At 39.6% G+C, this 17,455-nt stretch overlaps 1 protein-coding gene across 1 annotated transcript; it reads left to right on the top strand.

The window, feature by feature from the left end:
* Positions 1-81: 81 nt before the first annotated feature.
* ATP6V1D (ATPase H+ transporting V1 subunit D) lies at positions 82-16,327 on the top strand. The gene is made up of 9 exons (XM_027552219.1): positions 82-281; positions 4,233-4,350; positions 5,113-5,192; positions 7,157-7,224; positions 8,307-8,351; positions 9,272-9,375; positions 9,940-10,006; positions 11,395-11,473; positions 15,420-16,327. Exons 1-9 carry the CDS (start codon positions 241-243, stop codon positions 15,559-15,561), a joined length of 744 nt encoding a protein of 247 aa, XP_027408020.1. The 5' UTR covers positions 82-240; the 3' UTR covers positions 15,562-16,327.
* Positions 16,328-17,455: the final 1,128 nt, after the last annotated feature.

The raw sequence follows: 17,455 nt of genomic DNA, 5'->3' as shown, positions 1-17,455 counted from the left end.
CCGGGGTGCGCGCGCCTCAACATCCGGGCATCGCCTTCTTGTTTTCGCCCTCCCCACACCCCCGCCCTCACGCGTACCGACAGGAAGGGGAAGTGAAGGCTGTATAGCCTAGCTTCCTCTTAGCAACGGGAGAGGGTCACGTGATACACCAGCTGACTCCGGTAGAGAAAGACTCAGTGGCTGGGTTGTTGCAGCCACGGTTGCCCGGCCAGGGACCCGAGCCGAACAGTCATCGTCAGAATGTCGGGCAAAGACCGAATTGAAATCTTTCCCTCGCGAATGTAAGTAAAAGAATGGAACGAGCAGGTGTTCAGGAACACCTGCCTGAGCCGCTGTCCCTTCATTACCCTGGAGCGGCGGGGCTCCTTGTATCTTGGGCCGATCCTGAGCTCTCAGGCCTCTTCCTGAGTCTAGGGCAAGGCTCCCTGACGAGTCCCTTGGCTCTGAGTTGAACCAGACTGGACAGAGTCCACCCCGAGCTGCTGACTTTTGTGGAGGTCTGCTGACCTCAGTCATTAATCGAGCCATTCATTTCACATTCCCTATTGATCCGGGCAGTAGATTTATATAACTGAGTTGTCGCTACTGCTTCCAGAATAGAGCTCACAGTTCAGTGAAGATATAGACCAGGCGATGAAGTTTGATAAATGCTTTGAGAAGGGAAGTTGACTGCGATGTGAAGCAGGCCATATCGGGGGGTTGAATCGCCCTAAGGTGGGCGTCAGGTTCATCTTGGCAAGATCCCCTGAAATGTCACATGTGGTGGGAAGCTATCCCTGAATTTCTGAGGCGCTCATTTTGTTCCATCACCATTGCATCTTATTCAGTGTTCATTATATTAATATCGTCCATCTCATTGTAAAGTGGATAGAAGATTATTGTACGTTTACCACTGAACTGGGAACTCTCTCCAGGATGAGAGATGTCTTGATTATTAATCGTCCACAGAAAATGTTGCTTGAATGAACCCATGGCCGTGGAATCTGTTCGGTTGTGGTCTTCTTTCTCTTTTGGTCTAAATTCTTCGGCAGGAGAAAATTTTGACGTTTTATCAAATGTGCCTAACAACGTGTGGAAGATAAAGATTGCTCTTATTTGCCCTCTCATTTTCCTCTTACTCTTTTTTCGCCGAGGAGCAGAAATCACTTTTGGCTTTGGACAGTTGGGTCTTTTGATTTTGGCCCTAACTCTTTGGGTATGCGGTGTTGTTTTTCTTCCTGACTTTTCTCAGAGAATCTGAGGACGGTTAAAGTAAGAGTTTATTTAAACCCCAAACCTAGATTTCTGTCTCTTCGTGGGTTTTAATGAAATGAAGGGGCTTTTGTTTGGTTTTTACCTTATCTATTGACTTTCTAATAGCTGTTTGCCCTAGGTGGGAAGCAAGTCAGTTGTGGAGAAAGGCAGTGCTTTCAGAAATAGATAAAGATCAGGAATACCCTGGGGTTGTGAGGACTGTAGAACTCCCAGCACTTATGACCTTGACTCCATCCAAACCCCTGCTCTGAGAGACTACCAGACTCTAGCTTGGTTTCTGGTAGCCTAAGATTGTGTTCCTAAGATGATTCCAGCACCCGGTAAAATATCTACCCAAATATGCAACACCGTAGGCTCTGCCTCTGACCCCCCTTCCTTAATTGCTTGCTGGCAGACACAGTTGGCCTGATGGCATTTCCATTGCTCAACCTTTTGAAATTTTTCTCTTCTCCAAATCGTGTCCACTTACTCCTTTTAAAATGCTTAATCACCTGTGCACCATCGGAAAAGAGCTCAGCTCTTTCCCCTGCTGTCAGCAGTTACGGAATAATGTCTTTTCACCACTTTAATTAATGTCTGGCTGTGTTTATCTTTGGTAGTAGTCAGAATGTTAACATTTTGTTGTTGATGTTTTTACTTTAAGACTAGGAGGTGAGAATACGCTTATTTGGGCTTAGACATGAATGATAGGTTTGGGGAGGTGACAATTTGTTGTTTGCGAGTGTCCAGCTTGCTGATTTAGAGGAAAGTCAGGTGCAGGAAGTAGCTGCTCCTCTAAATATTTTCCCAAGGCCTATCAGCAGGTACTTTGTCATGTAGTCAGATGTCTTTGATTCAGCTGGAAGCAAAGTCATCATCCTAGCTGAAGGTCAAGCATTTTTTGTAGGGCCGAGCAGCTTTGTACCTTATAAATGAAGTTTTTTAAGAACTAGGCTAGAAAATATACTAGTGATTTGTTTCAGACACTTTCACCTTATTGTATTATGCTGTAAGATGGCACTGTCACCTACTTAGGCACCAGAAAGCAAAAACAAGTTCAGAGTAGAAGCAAAAGAGGCATGAAGGATTTGGCGTCTGCAGAAATCAGTCACATCAAGGTTCTACTACATACTAACTGTAGGCCCTCGGGCAAATCACTCTGAGTTTCAAGAATTAAAATTTGTCTATTTCACCAGAAAAGATGTTAAATATAGATTAAAGTTAACATGAATTCACAAACAGTTCACCTTTTTACTGTATACTTGCTGCAATATGAAATACTAGGATTTGACTTAAATTTGGTTCAACTCTTTGAACCCAAATTCTGGTGGTTAGTGTCAACAATGTGGTATGTTAAATGTGCACAGTGGGGTGCATAGCTCCTACTCAGGCTGGAAACTGAACCAGCTTCACATGGGTAGACCTCCAATGAGGCTAGTCAGTGCAATTTCAGCCACTAATAGCTAGTTTTTCAAAGACAGAACTGTTTGCCTGAGGCAGTTTATAATCTGTAGCTGAAGCAGTGTGGCACAGGTTGGAGTACAGAGGACTTAGGTTTGAGCCTTAGTTTGAGCCTTGGTTAAATCTCTAGAGTCAGAAATCTTGATCAGGTTCCTGCTCTGCCTTTTCTTCACTGAGCAACTGTGGGAAAGTTGTTTTACTTTTCTGGGCTTCATTTTCCTGTCCTGCAAGATAATGTCTAAAGCCCTTTCCAGCTACAGAATAGTCTTAGTAACCTTTGGCCTATGGTAGAAGATTCATAATCTAAGAATTTACCCAAAAGTTTAGTAAAAACTATTTTGCAGTTGATTATAACACCAGTTATATGAAACTATATCCCCTTAAATTTTTCTAAGTATGTCATGCAAACTATTATTGAATCTGACTACCCACTTTTTCTTCCTCATTATTGAATTTTATCTGGCATATGGTAGCAAGAACAGAAATGTCGGTTTTTGCTGTTGCTTTCTTGCCTTCAGTTTGGGGGTTTCTGATGGGAAAAGATTGGAATGAGGTAGGGAGACTTCAGTGGCTTGTTACTTCTCAGGAGTGTTTACTTATGTGTCATTTGTCACGTAGAGTCATTTACAAATTAATAAAGTGATTGGTAGTAGAGTCTTCACTGGTGATATCAAAACACTTCCATGCCACACTTTTAATGAAAAAAGTGAGAAATGATTATGGTATAAAATTCAGAAGGTAAAACAGTGTAGTAGTAAAGAGTAAATCTGTTTTTTTCCATTTAAAAAGTAAATGCCTCATTTTTGAAAGGAAACTGTTACCAGTTTCTGTGAAATTTTCTAGAACTGTTCTCTGTATCTATATAAGCACATGTATCCCTTACTTTGTGTGACTAAGACAGTGTAATATTGGGAATACATGCGGATCTGCATTACTGTTTTTTTTGTTGTTGTTTTACTGGCTGCATATCATTCTGTTGTATGATGAACCATGATTTGTGGACATTTGTTTCCACCCTTTTGCTATTACAAATAAGGCTGGAGTACTCATCCTTAACCTTGTACATGTTTTTGTGTACATGTGGGAGTCAGTCAGTGGCATAAGTCCCTTAAAGTGCAGTTGTTGGCCCTGAAGATAAGTGCATTTCAAAGTTTGCTGTTAATGGACAGAATTTTAAAATCCTTAATGGAAATACATATATTGTTACAACTCACAAATCAAGTAAGTAGACAATGCTGACATCATAAAATAGGGCTCTTTATATGTTTATTTAATAAGTACTTATTTATTTAATAATTAAATAAATACTAATTTATTTAATAAATACTTACTAAAGGATTGTTACATTTTATATAAAAAATACTTCTCACTTTTGGAACACTGCGGGTGGATATCTACAATATTGAGAAACCAGTTAAGCCTGTCAGCCACAAATGCTGTATATTCTTGCGCCCATGACATCAACAGATAAAGCAGGGTTTTAACAGCATATTAGGGAAGTATTTTTATCTTAAATTTCTTTAACTTTGTTTACATAGGGCACAGACCATCATGAAGGCTCGGTTAAAAGGAGCACAGACAGGTCGAAACCTCCTGAAGAAAAAATCTGATGCCTTAACTCTTCGATTTCGACAGATCCTTAAGAAGATAATAGAGGTAGAATGAAGTTTGCTTAGAACTGTGTTTTAGAAGTATCTATGGAAAATCCAGCATGGCTGTTAATATTTTTCTTTCAAAACTAAAAATGGCGTTATAAATGTAACCAGTATCAGAAAGGTCATGAAATCAAATTCAGACTCTTTACTCTTGCCCCCAAGCCCCTCTTGATCTCTTCTGGCCCTTGCCTGCCCCTCTGGTCTCATTTGGAGCTTTTTTCTAACATCCAGTACTGGGACCTTTGCATTAGCTCTTCCTTCTGCCTAAAGTGCTCTTTCTCTTGTGTTCTTATAATTGCTCCTCTGGCCTGTCTGGTAACTTTCTAACCCCCTGTCCCAGTTTGTCTTCTCTTTCAAAAAAATTATTGGGTATTCTCAAACATTACGTCTTCCAGATTTATTTTAGAATCACTGTGCCATTAGGATTTTGACAGCAGTATAGTGAATCTAAAAGAGTAATTTGAACAAATTGCCATGGACCCATTCAGGAATAAGGTAGGCCTTTCAGTAAAGATCTAGTTTTCAATTTTTTAGTGTCTCTATTGTAATATATTATAAAACTTACAATTTTGCCATGTTGTTAGTATCCATAATCAAACCTTTCAAGCAAAATTAGATGTGTTTATTTTATTGTTACCAGATCAATATTTACGTGTACACCTGGTATGAAACACTGGTGGTTGTTAAAGGGACATGATTATGATACCACCTTTCCCTGTATAAAAACTTGGGTTGAATCGGCTGTTGATTTATGCTTTTCCAGACTAAAATGTTGATGGGTGAAGTGATGAGAGAAGCTGCCTTTTCGCTTGCTGAGGCCAAGTTCACAGCAGGGGACTTCAGGTAAAGTGGGGTATTTTGAAAAACAAAGTGCCTTCATGTTCAAAATTTCATTAAAACCACTTTTAATTAATGTACATATAAAAGCCTTAAGGACAAGTGATATAATAAGAACACTTCACCACCCTAATGTACATTACCTGTTACATAGTTCTTCAGGCAGAGGATACTTAATATTTTATTGTTGTTGTTGTTATTCAGTCTCTTAAGTCATGTCGGACTCTGTGACCCTATGAACTGCAGCACACCAACCTTCTCTGTCAATCACTGTCTCCCTGAGTTTTCTCAGATTCATGTCCATTGAGTCACTGATGCCATCCAACCATCTCATCCTATGTCACCCCCTTCTCGTCTATTTTTTATAGTCTTTTTATTTTTTTAAACTAAATAAGGGCTTCCCCAATGGCTCAGCAGGTAAAAAATCTGCCTGCAAGGCAGGAGACACAGGAGACATGGGTTTGATCCCTCGGTAAGAAGATCCCTTGGGAGGAGGAAATGGCAACCCATTCCAGTGTTCTTGCCTAAAAAAATCCCATGGACAGAGGAGCGTGGAGGGCCACAGTCCATGGGGTCTCGAAGAGTCAGACATGACAGAGCAACTAAATGCTGTGTGCACACACACAGAATATTGTATCATAAACGTTTCCTCATTTTCACACAGCTGCATAATCTTTCTCTAGATGTATGATAATTTGTTAATGTTTTCCTGTAATGATGGGCCTTTGGGGTGATTTTCAGAATATTAGAAAAGGTGCCATGAACATCTTTATATACTTATTTCTATTGAATCATTTCCTTAGGAAAATTTTAAAGAATGGAATTGATTGTTTAAAGAGCATGGACTTTATGGCATTTATCGATGTATGCCTTACAAAGTGTACAAAATGGCTTAGTTACTGCTTTACATATGTTTAGATAACGTCATTCGATTCTCCCTATAAGCCTGTGAGGTGGACCAGGTGAGCATTGTAATTCTTAGTTTAAGTTCAGTCCTTTCCTGAAGTCAAATTACTGTTCGGGGCAGAAGTGGAAGATATTTTCAGGGTTTTTTATTTTAGTCTTCTTTACCAATAACACAATAACAATGTAATTCTTAGTTTAAGTTTTAAGTTAAGTAACTTTACTTTATTTATTTTACTTTATTTACTTTATTTAAGTTAAATAACCAATAACACAATAACAATGTAATTCTTAGTTTAAGTTCAGTCCTTTCCTGAAGTCAAATTACTGTTCGGGGCAGAAGTGGAAGATATTTTCAGGGTTTTTTATTTTAGTCTTCTTTACCAATAACACAGTGCCTCCATTCTTAGTTTGTGTTCTCTAGGAACATTACCTGTGGACAGTCTTACAGCTTGAAGGGCGTGAGTCCTTTTGAAGTAGTAGACTTTAATATTCACCAGTATTAGTAGGATAACGATTTGCATTGCCTTTTTCATGAGAGGGTGGGAATAAATAGTGTGTGAGTGGTATGTGAAAATGTTTTAGGGTGGTTATGGGGAAGACACTTTATTTTGCGATGGTAACAAATGGGGAGTCAGGTGCAGCCAGATGGAAGTTAGATAGGTTCCAGGGTAAAGGAACTGAACTGCTGCTGTTCAGTTTAGTCTTCCAGTATGCTGGAAGGTTTGATAGCACACCCAAAAGGAAGGAAGATCTTCTCCTAATTACATCAATGGAATGAAAATCCCTAAAGTCACATCCACGCACCACATCTCTGATTGAAAACTTAAGCAGTCTATGTACATTGAAACCATTCTTTGTATTCTTATGGTTAATGTTTGAATGTTGTTCATACTTTGCTCTCTGAGGCTCTCCTTTGGTAGTAGTGATCGTTTCCTTTTCTGAAAAGACAATCATCAAAACGTAATTGTGAAATCTTGCTTATGTTGAAATACTTTATAGGTCCCTGCTGGTTTACTTCTCACTCTAAAGACGCAACTAAATCAAGGCCTTTTCTTTTTCTGCAGCACCACAGTTATCCAAAATGTAAATAAGGCCCAAGTGAAGATTAGAGCAAAGAAAGATAATGTAGCAGGTAACTTTTCAACCCTTTAAAACTCTTGGCAGAGAAAGATAACATTTTTAAGTCAACCCATTTTATATAGCAATTGGAGAAGGAAATGGCAACCCACTCCAGTGTTCCTGCCTGGAGAATCCCAGGGACGGGGGAGCCTGTTGGGCTGCCGTCTATGGGGTCGCACAGAGTCGGACACAACTGAAGTGACTTAGCATAGCATATTTATATAGCTATATAGCTCAGATGGTAAAGCGTCTGTCTGCAATGTGAGAGACCTGGGTTCGATCCCTGGGTTGGGAAGATTCCCTGGAGAAGGAAATGGTAACCCACTCCAGTACTCTTGCCTTGAAAATCCCATGGTCAGAGGAGCTTGGTGCGGGCTACTATCCATGGGGTCGCAAAGAGTCGGGCACGACTGAGCAACTTCACTTTCATGTATACAGCAAGATCTTAATGGCCCAGTTAATCTTTTCTTCTTAGACAAAGTTGATTGGCTTTACATGTTGAAACTGTTGTTAACTGGTGGTTGCCTGGGGATAGGGGTAGGGGAACTGGGGAGCTGGTCATTCAGTGGATATAAAATAAGTTATTAAACATAAATATACTCTACAGACCTGCTGTACAGTCTGTAGTTACAGTTAATAATTTGGTGTTCTACACTTAGAAACTTAAAGTAGATCTCATTTTGAGTATTCTTAACACACACATAGGAAAAGGGACACATGTTTTGGAAGTGATGGATATGTTTATCACCTTGATTGTGATGATGGTATTCATGGGTGTATGCATATGTTGTACTCATCAGAATGTACACATTAAATATATGCAGCTTTTTACATTTTAAGTATACTTCAAAGCTGAAGGGAAAAAAAAACCAAACATTGTAACAACCAGATCCCTTACTAAGGATAACTTGACTTTGGAATAGGAATGAACACTTAAGAAGGCAGGTTCCTAAATTCATTCCTTGAAACTAGTTACGATTCCAGGCAGTCTCTTGACTTTTGAATATTTCCTGAAAAAGGAACAGGAAACCATGGATAAGAAGCCATACTTCAAGGACATGTTTTCGTGAATCCATATATGTTTCTGTTTAACAGGTGTTACATTGCCAGTATTTGAACATTATCATGAAGGAACTGACAGTAAGTGTGAAACTTCTTATGTGTGTCTCTGGATTCTTCTAGTTTCTCTTTAAATGAACCTTATTTTGAACAATGATGATTGATAGATCTTATTAGAGTTCAGTAGTTCCAGTGTTGGTAAGCCTTCTTATCAGATACAGTTGAGACAGTAGTTTATCAGTTAATCAAAAAAGTGTTATTGTGTGGAGTCGTAAAACATTGTACACTGCTTAAAATACTTTATTTCCACCTAGAAATTTAGTCATTTCCAGATTTTAAAAATACAAAGCCTTGACCTTTCTTTGAGTATGAATCCACTAATTAGACTTCCATGTTGTCTTTCTGCATACCACACCCATAATGCATTGTTTGTAATTTGCAGTTCGGGTATCTTTGAATTCTTAGACACTGTGATACAACCTGAATGCTGAATCTTCCTAAACTTTTATAGCCAGCTCAGGACAGTTTTTTTATAACTTTCCACTTTTCCTACTTTGACAGCACGTTTTAGGTGGTAACACATCTTTGTTGAGCCTTTCCAAAGTAATCAGCTCTTTCTCATAGAAATAAAGATATTCTTTCTTTAGCCCTCCTATTTAATTGGTTCACATAGAATATTTAGTACAGCTTGAATGAAGAAGCATTCTAGAGCATCACTTATTAATAGACTGTCACTGTACTGGGGCATCAGGCAGTATAGTCTACAAGCTGGGCACGTGAAGGTTAGTCAGCAGCTTCCCCTATAGTTAGAATAGTGCCCCTGTGCAAATAGCAGCAGGCATGATGGTTTGGGGGAGTGAAATGGGCACTTTGTGTGTGCATTGAATAGGGTCGCTAAATTTGTTTTTCTGTCGTTAGTATTAATTCTGACTTACCATCTTTTGGGAAGTTTATGGGGAAGAGTACTCTAAATGCAAATGTTGTCTGACTGGTTCTTTTAGGTTATGAACTGACTGGTTTAGCCAGAGGTGGGGAACAGTTGGCTAAACTGAAGAGGAATTATGCCAAAGCAGTGGAACTACTGGTGGAACTGGCTTCACTGCAGGTAAGTCCTGCAGTTTGATATCTAACAGTCACGTCGGGGAGACTCAGATCCTGAATCGGAGCATATTGCACTTAGTACTTTAAACTGTTGCCATGCCTGCGTGAAACAAGCCAGAAATGCCTTGATTTCTGAAATGGGGGCTTCTGCACCATTGTCCCTACTTTTTATCACTAACACAATGTTTGTGCAGTGGTGTAGCTTCACTCTTGACTAGGTGAGAACAGCAACAGTCAACACTGGATTTAAATGCATATGTTATAGGATTTATGCATGAAAGCCTTTGTTTCCCATTTGTGGTCAGTTAATATGTGTCTAGGTCCTTAGTGTATGATTCTCTTCCTCTTGCCATTTTTATAACTTCAGGTGAGTCTGAAGTAAATGAATTCTAATAGAATGGAAGTCATGTTAGCTCTGTGGAAACCTCATAAGACTTCTGTTTTCTAAGTACGTTGAGAAGTAGTAGTCTTGGTTTCCAAATGTTTTCTACAAGTGCTGAGTGAAGGCCAGGGTATGATTAGGAAGAAAATTTTGAGCCTACATTATTAATTTATCCTCTTATTTTAGACGTCCTTTGTTACTTTGGATGAAGCTATTAAGATAACCAACAGGCGTGTAAACGCTATTGAACATGGTGAGTTTAAGCTGCCCTTTTGTCCCCGCCTCCATCCTTGTCTCAGACCTGCTAGGACTCAGGCACTGGCTGCCTGCTGAGTAAGATGTCGCCGCTGTCCACAGTGAGAAGGGCAGAGGGTCAGTACAGATAAGTGTTCATCAAACAGAAAAATAAGACATTTTAAATCTTATAGTACCTTGAAAAATACAGTAGTATAGTGCAACAGTTGGCATCGAGTGAACAGGCAGGAAGAGTTACTAACTGGAGGAGAAAGGGTAGGTAGGAGATGGATCATCAGCAGTAGCAGGCGGAGGACAAGCTGATTTCACTCAAGCCTGATGCTGATGGCACAGGTTCCTTGCTGGATTGAATTCCGTCTACTCTTGAAAAAACGATCCAGTGGTGGTTAGGGAGTGCTGTACCAGCTACAGCAATCACTGCTTTTACACTGGCTTCCAGAAATCCTGGGCTTGAAATACACTGTGCTACTGTACTCTGAAGTACTGTACAGTAAAGTACACAAAAGCACAACCACACGCATGCATGTGACAACGTACGTTAGACATGTGAGCGCACGTTTGTATCTTTGGAAGTTCACAATGTGAAAGTTCTTATGTAGAGGACTTACTGTATTTAACTTTAAATCTTTCTTAGGCCTTATCTCTTATTCTTGATTTCTCAAAATAAGTTTTCCTATTGTATGCCTTTATCCTCCATCTCTCTTATTTCATTATTTTAAAACTATGACTCCTTAATGTTGCCAAAGTACTTTTTCCTTAAAAGGCTCAGTTTTCATTAAAGAAACGTCTATTTAATTTTAAGGTAAGAAAGTAGCAAACTTTGAGCAACAGGGAAATTATTTTGCTTGGGATCTGTTAGTGTTAAAGAGGAAGTTATCTCATTTTTTAAAAACTCAAAACACATTTCCTGACTGCTTGCTTGTGCCAGCCTCATGCCTGGAATTGCAAGCAACACAAAATGGGTTAAGTTCCAATTCGCAAGGAGCTCACATTCTAGAAGCAGAATAAAGAAATTCTGTGTAAAGTTGAACCTATGACTGACACAAAATTCAACTTACTGTACTCCCTCTGTTCAGTGTTTAGATTGCTGTTATATTTAAAATAGAATTTGTGGTTCAGTGTTATATATTCATATAAATTCAGTATATTCAGCGTTGTATATATCATGGCCCAGTGTTACCTGTGCATAGAAAGACAGTACAGGACACATACCAAAATATTTAAATAGTTAACCCAGGGTGGTGGGATTACACTGCGTTTTACTTTTCCGTTTTTGTTTTTTGCATTAAATGTACATTTATGGTTAAGTAACTGTTGTACAAATGAGCACTGGCAATTTAAAAAGAGGTTTGAAGTTCTGACTACATATATACTTTTAAACTCTAGTCATCATTCCCCGGATTGAACGTACCCTTGCTTATATCATCACAGAGCTGGATGAAAGAGAGCGAGAGGAGTTCTACAGGTTTGTTGGATTTGGAAGTTATTGGTCATTTTTTGTTTTTCCATATTCCAAAGACTTGATTTGCTGAGAAACTTGTTGGCTTATGTTCTTTAGAATTAGCACAACTTGTGTTTTATTCTGGTAAGAAGCAAGAGATGATATTGCCAAAGGCTGTGGAGACCAATCTGTGCCAAGTTTTGCACATAACTAAAATGTGGTTTCTCTGAAAACATAGGCCTTTCAGAGAAACTAGAAATAGTGTTGATAATTCTTTCAAATGGAAGTGATTATGTGGGTGTCTCATGAGGGGAGGCTTCCCTGGTGGCTCAGCAGTAAAGAATCTGCCTGCAATGCAGGAGACTCGGGTTAGATCCTTGAGTTGGAAAGGGACCCTGGAGGAGGGTGTGGCAACCCACTCCAGTATTGCTGGGAAAATCCCATAGACAAGAAGCCTGGCAGGCTGCAGGCTAACATTTAAAGCTGCTGTTGTTGTTCAGTCACTCAGTCATGTCCAACTCTTTGCAACCCCGTGGACTGCAGCACACCAGGCTTCCCTGTCCTTCACCATCTCCCAGAGCTTGCTCAAATACATGTCCATTGAGTCACAAATGCCATCCAGCCATCTCATCCTCAGTCATCCTCCTCTCCTCCTACCTTCAAATATTTTCAAGCATCCGGGTCTTTTTCAGTGAGTCAATTCTTTGAATCAGTGGCCAAAGTATTGGAGTTTCAGCTTCAATATCAATCCTTCCAGTGAATATTCAGGACCAGTTTCCTTTAGGATTGACTGGTTTGATTTCCTTGCAGTCCAAGGGACTGTCAAGAAGAATCTTTTCCAACACCACTGTTCAAAAGCATTAGTTCTTCGGTGCTCAGCCTTCTTTGTAGTCCAGCTCTCACATCCATACATGACTCTAGGAAAAACCATAGCTTTGATTAGATGGATCTTTGTTGGCAAGGTAATGTCTCTGCTTTTTAATACTATTGTCTAGGTTTGTCACAGCTTTTCTTCCAAGGAGCAAGTGTCTTTTAATTTCATGGCTGCAATCACCATCTGCAGTGATTTTGGAACCCAAGAAAATAAAAGTCTTTCACTATTTCCACTGTTTCCCCGTCTATTTGCCATGAAGTGATGGGATGGGGGGATGCCATGATTTTTGTTTTTTGAATGTTGATTTTTTTAAGCCAGTTTCTTAAATCTCCTCTTTCACTTCCATCAAGAGGCTCTTTAGTTCCTCTTTGCTTTCTGCCATAAGGGTGGTTTCATCTGCATATCTGAGGTTATTAATATTTCTCCCTGCAATCTTGATTCCAGCTTGTGCTTCATCCAGCCTGGCATTTTGCATGATGTACTCTTCATATGAGTTAAATAAGCAGGGTGACAATATACAGCCTTGACATATTCCTTTCCCAATTTGGAACCATTCTGTTCCATGTCCTAATTGTTGCTTCTTGACCTGCATACAGATTTCTCAGGAGGCAGGTAAGGTGGTCTGGTATTCCCATCTCTTTAAGAATTTTCCACAGTTTGTTGTGATTTGCACAAAGGCTTTACTGTAGTCAATGAAGCAGAAGTAGATGTCTCAAGCAAGAGATGGAATTTTCTTGGTTTTTCTGTGATCCAGCATGTGTTGGCAATTTGATCTCTGATTCTTCTGCCTTTTCTAAATCTAGCTTGAACATCTGGAAGTTCTTAGTTCATGTACTGTTGAAGCCTAGCTTGGAGAATTTAGAGCATTACTTTGCTAGCGTGTGATATGAGTGAAATTGTGCAGTAGTCTGAACATTCTTTGGCATTGCCTTTCTTTGGGATTGGGATGAAAACTGACCTTTTCCAGTCCTGTAGCCGCTGCTGTAGTGTCCAGATTTCCTGGTATATTGAGTGCAGCACTTTAACAACATCATCTTTGGGGGTTTGAAATAGCTCAACTGGAACTCTATGACCTCCACTAACTTTGTTTGTAGTGATGCTTCCTAAGGCCCACTTGACTTCACATTCCAGGATGTCTGGCTCTGGGTGAGTGATTACACCATCATGGTTATCTGGGTCATTAATATCTTTTTTGTACAGTTCTTCTGTGTATTCTTGCCACCTGTTCTTAGTATTTTCTGCTTCTGTTAGGTCCATACGGTTTCTGTCCTTTATTGTTCCCATCTTTGCATGAAATGTTCCCTTGGCATCACTGATTTTCTTGTACAGATCTCTAGTCTTTCCCATTCTGTTGGTTTCATCTATTTCTTTGCATTGATCACTTAGGAAGGCTTTCTTATTGCTCCTTGCTATTCTTTGGAACTCTGCATTCAGATGGGTATATCTTTCCTTTTCTCCTTTGCCTTCACTCTCTTCTTTTCTCAGCTGTTGGTAAGGCCTCTTCAGACAACCATTTTGGCTTTTTGGATTTCTTTTTCTGTGGATGGTTTCAATCATTGCCTCCTGTACAGTGTCATGAACCTCCATCCATAGTTCTTCAGGCACTCTATCAGATCTAATCCCTCGAATCTGTTTGTTACTTCCACCGTATAATCGTAAGGGATTTGATTTAGGTCATACCCGAATGGCCTAGTGGTTTTCCCTACTTTGTTCAATGTAAGTCTGAATTTTGCAATAAGGAGTTCGTGATCTGAGTCACAGTCAGCTTCCGGTCTTATTTTTGCTGATTGTATAGAGCTTCTCCATCTTCAGCTGCAAAGAATATAATCAGTCAGTCTGATTTCAGTATTGACTATCTAGTGATGTCCATGTGTAGTCTTCTCCTGTGTTGGAAGAGGGTGTTTGCTACGACCAGTGCATTCTCTCGACAAAATTCTATTAGCCTTTGCCCTGCTTCATTTTGTACTCAAAGAGCAAACTTGCCTGTTACTCCAGGTATCTCTTGACTTCCTACTTTTGCATTCCAGTCCCCTATGATGAAGAGGACATCTTTTTTGGTGTTAGTTCTAGAAGGTCTTGTAGGTCTTCATAGAACCGTTCAACTTCAGCTTCTTCAGTGTTACTGGTTGGGGCATAGACTTGGATTACTGTGATACTGAATGGTTTTCCTTGGAAACGAACAGAGATCATTCTGTCATTTTTGAGGTTGCACCCAAGTACTGCATTTCAGACTCTTTTGTTGACTGTGAGGGCTACCCCATTTCTTCTAAGGGATTCTTTCCCACAGTAGTATATATAATGGTCATCTGAATTAAATTTGCCCATTCTGGTCCATTTTAGTTTACTGATTCCTAAAATGTTGATGTTCACTCTTGCCATCTCCTATTTGAACACTTCCAGTTTACCTTGATTTATGGAACAATACATACCACATAGGTGGTATGCAGGGGTCAGTGTGCCAGGTTCAGAGAAGTGCAAAATAAATGAAGGCAAGCCATGACTGTCTTGGACCTTGAGTAGCATTTGATTATGATTTATAATCATCATTATTAAAATTTAGTTCTTCAGTTGGTATGCAGAGTTGTGGTAATCCAAATTGAATGATCCAGAATTTTAATGTCTGAATACTCAATATCATCACGTGAATGTTCAAGTTTATTCACCCTGAGATAGGAGCTTTTGCAATCAGTTATTAGCTTAAAATGTGTGTTAAAGTGTTAGTTGCTCAATCATTTCCAACTCCTTGAGACCCCATGGACTATAGCTCACAGGCTTCTCTGTCTATGGGATTCCCCAGGTAAGAATACTGGAGTGGGTTGCTGTTCCCTTCTCCAGGGGATCTCCTCGACCCAGGGATTGAACCCAGGCCAACTGCAGTGCAGGCAGATTCTTAACCATTTGAGCCACGAATGTGTTCAACATCAAGTCTTTTTTAAAAAAAAGGGTCATAAATATATTAACAAAATTGAAATTAATAAAGGCAGAATTTTGTTTGACTTCGTAGAGGTGTTTATTATCCTTGTTACAAAACTAGAAGAAATCAGTTCCACTTAGTACCAAAACATTGTTCAGAAAATTCCCTCCTTTATCTTACAGATTAAAGAAAATACAGGAGAAGAAAAAGATTCTCAAGGAGAAGTCTGATAAGGACTTGGAGCAACGGAGGGCAGCCGGAGAGGTGATAGAGCCTGCTAATCTCCTGGCTGAAGAGAAGGATGAAGATCTTCTGTTTGAATAAGCTTTCCTGCTCTGGTTCTTTCAGAAGGCCTAACATGTCACCATTTTAATTCATGGTGTGTAGGTTTGTTGTATGGCTATTTATTTTTTGGCTTAAGAATTTCACCAGTTGTAAAATTTCCCTGAATGTCTGTTTATGGGATCTACGTTTGCAGAATCATAATTAAGCAACAATTAATCACCAATGAAATTTGTAGAACCTGTCCCAAAACCTGTAGAATTTATGCTGCAGAAGTGTCACCCTACTTCAGTTATACATCTGTTACAAGGCATCTGCTTCCCGAACATAATAAGAAACCCCTTTAGGAAGCAGTAGTACTGGCCAGCTACTCCAGAGCACCCTTTGTTCCTACCTGCTCACACACCTTGGCACCACTGTCTGGGATTGCTACAGCCATTCTTGTGTTAGTTACTATGGGACGTCTCTCCTTAAGCTTTAGGAAAACCTTCACTTATTTTTCCTTGAATAACAGGTCTCTGGTCTGTCATGGGAACAGTTCTGCCAATTCAAATGTGACTACGGTATAAACAGTAAAATGATTTAAAAATGAGTTGTTCCTTTTTTAATGAATTTACTGTTAAGAGTAAGTTGTGTTCTTATGCTCAGATTGGCACATGGGATTGGCATTCAAAAAGAGCTTCCTCCACAGACATGTATGAAGTGGGAGTCTCCTTCCTCCATCCTTCAGATTTCAGTGTTTTACTTACAAGCTTACTGAAATGATTGTTGAATTTTGGGGTACTGATAAATACATGATTGCCAGAGAGTTAGGAGAGCTTATTGATATTGCTATTGCTAATCTAAGAAAAAAATAATTCCCATTTGAGAGTAATATGGCTGTATCAGGTAATGGAGATTTTTAGTAGCTTGATTTGGTGTGAGTCATCCATGATTATTCAGGCTTTCCTGCACTCAGTTCCAAGGGTTTTTTGACATGATTGGCCATGGAGCAATTTTTGGTTAATGAAATTACAACACTAGCCTTAATAGTATTGTGTTTAAATCAACTGGTATCACAGCCTAGTCTTTTAAAAGCATGTTAGTCACTCAGTCATGTCTGACTTTGCGACCCCATGGACCAGGCTCCTCTATCCATAGAATTCTCCAGGAATTCTACTGGGGTTAAGTAGCCATTCCCTTCTCCAGGGCATCTTCCCAACCCAGGGGTTGAATCCAGGTTTCCTGCATTGCAGGTGGACTCTTTACCATGAAGCCCCTGTTGGCTTTTAAATTAACCAAGTAATTTTGTGAACATTTAACACCTGCTACAAAGCAGCTTAGTTGTGCCAGTTAGAACCTTGTTTATATCATCACAGCCACCATAAGAGGTACATATTATTTTAATCCCATGTTTCACAGAAAATTTTGAGACATAAGGAGCTTGAGTGGTCCTAGATTAAAAAACTAGAAAGTGGTGAGTCCCATTTAAATCCAGGTAATCTAAGTTCAGAATTTTTATATTCTTTTTTGCCTCTCCTACATTTAAAATTTGGGGTAAAGGTAACACATAAGGCCTGTCCGGGAGGAGCTGATATTTAGGAAATCCTGCTGTTACTTACAAAATAAAATCTCAGACTCAATGTAAATTGGGAAACTAACAATCAAGTATGTAAGTCTTGAAAATAGGTTTAACGATGAATTGCCTAATATGTAATCTTCCCAATACCCTAGTGCATGCAAGTTAAATTGCTTCATTCGTGTCCGACTCTCTGAGCCTACGGACTGTAACTTACCAGGCTGCTCTGTCTGTGGGATTCTCCAGGCAAGAATACTGGAGTGGGCTGCCAACCCTCTTCCAGGGGATTTTCCCGACCCAGGGATCAAACCCTAGTTTAAGTCTCCAGCACTGGTAGACAGGTTCTTTACCACCAGCATCATTTGCAAAGCCCCTGCT

Source organism: Bos indicus x Bos taurus, chromosome 10 (assembly GCF_003369695.1).
Source record: "Bos indicus x Bos taurus breed Angus x Brahman F1 hybrid chromosome 10, Bos_hybrid_MaternalHap_v2.0, whole genome shotgun sequence".
In the NCBI taxonomy this organism is placed as follows: Eukaryota; Metazoa; Chordata; class Mammalia; order Artiodactyla; family Bovidae; genus Bos; species Bos indicus x Bos taurus.
This window is presented reverse-complemented; position numbering and strand designations above follow the sequence as displayed.

Coding starts and splice junctions, on each gene's coding strand:
- ATP6V1D (XM_027552219.1), top strand. CDS start 241: ATGTCGGGCAAAGACCGAATTGAAATCTTTCCCTCGCGAAT. Junction 282..4,232: donor GAAATCTTTCCCTCGCGAAT/GTAAGTAAAAGA, acceptor TTGTTTACATAG/GGCACAGACCATCATGAAGG. Junction 9,376..9,939: donor TGGAACTGGCTTCACTGCAG/GTAAGTCCTGCA, acceptor CTCTTATTTTAG/ACGTCCTTTGTTACTTTGGA.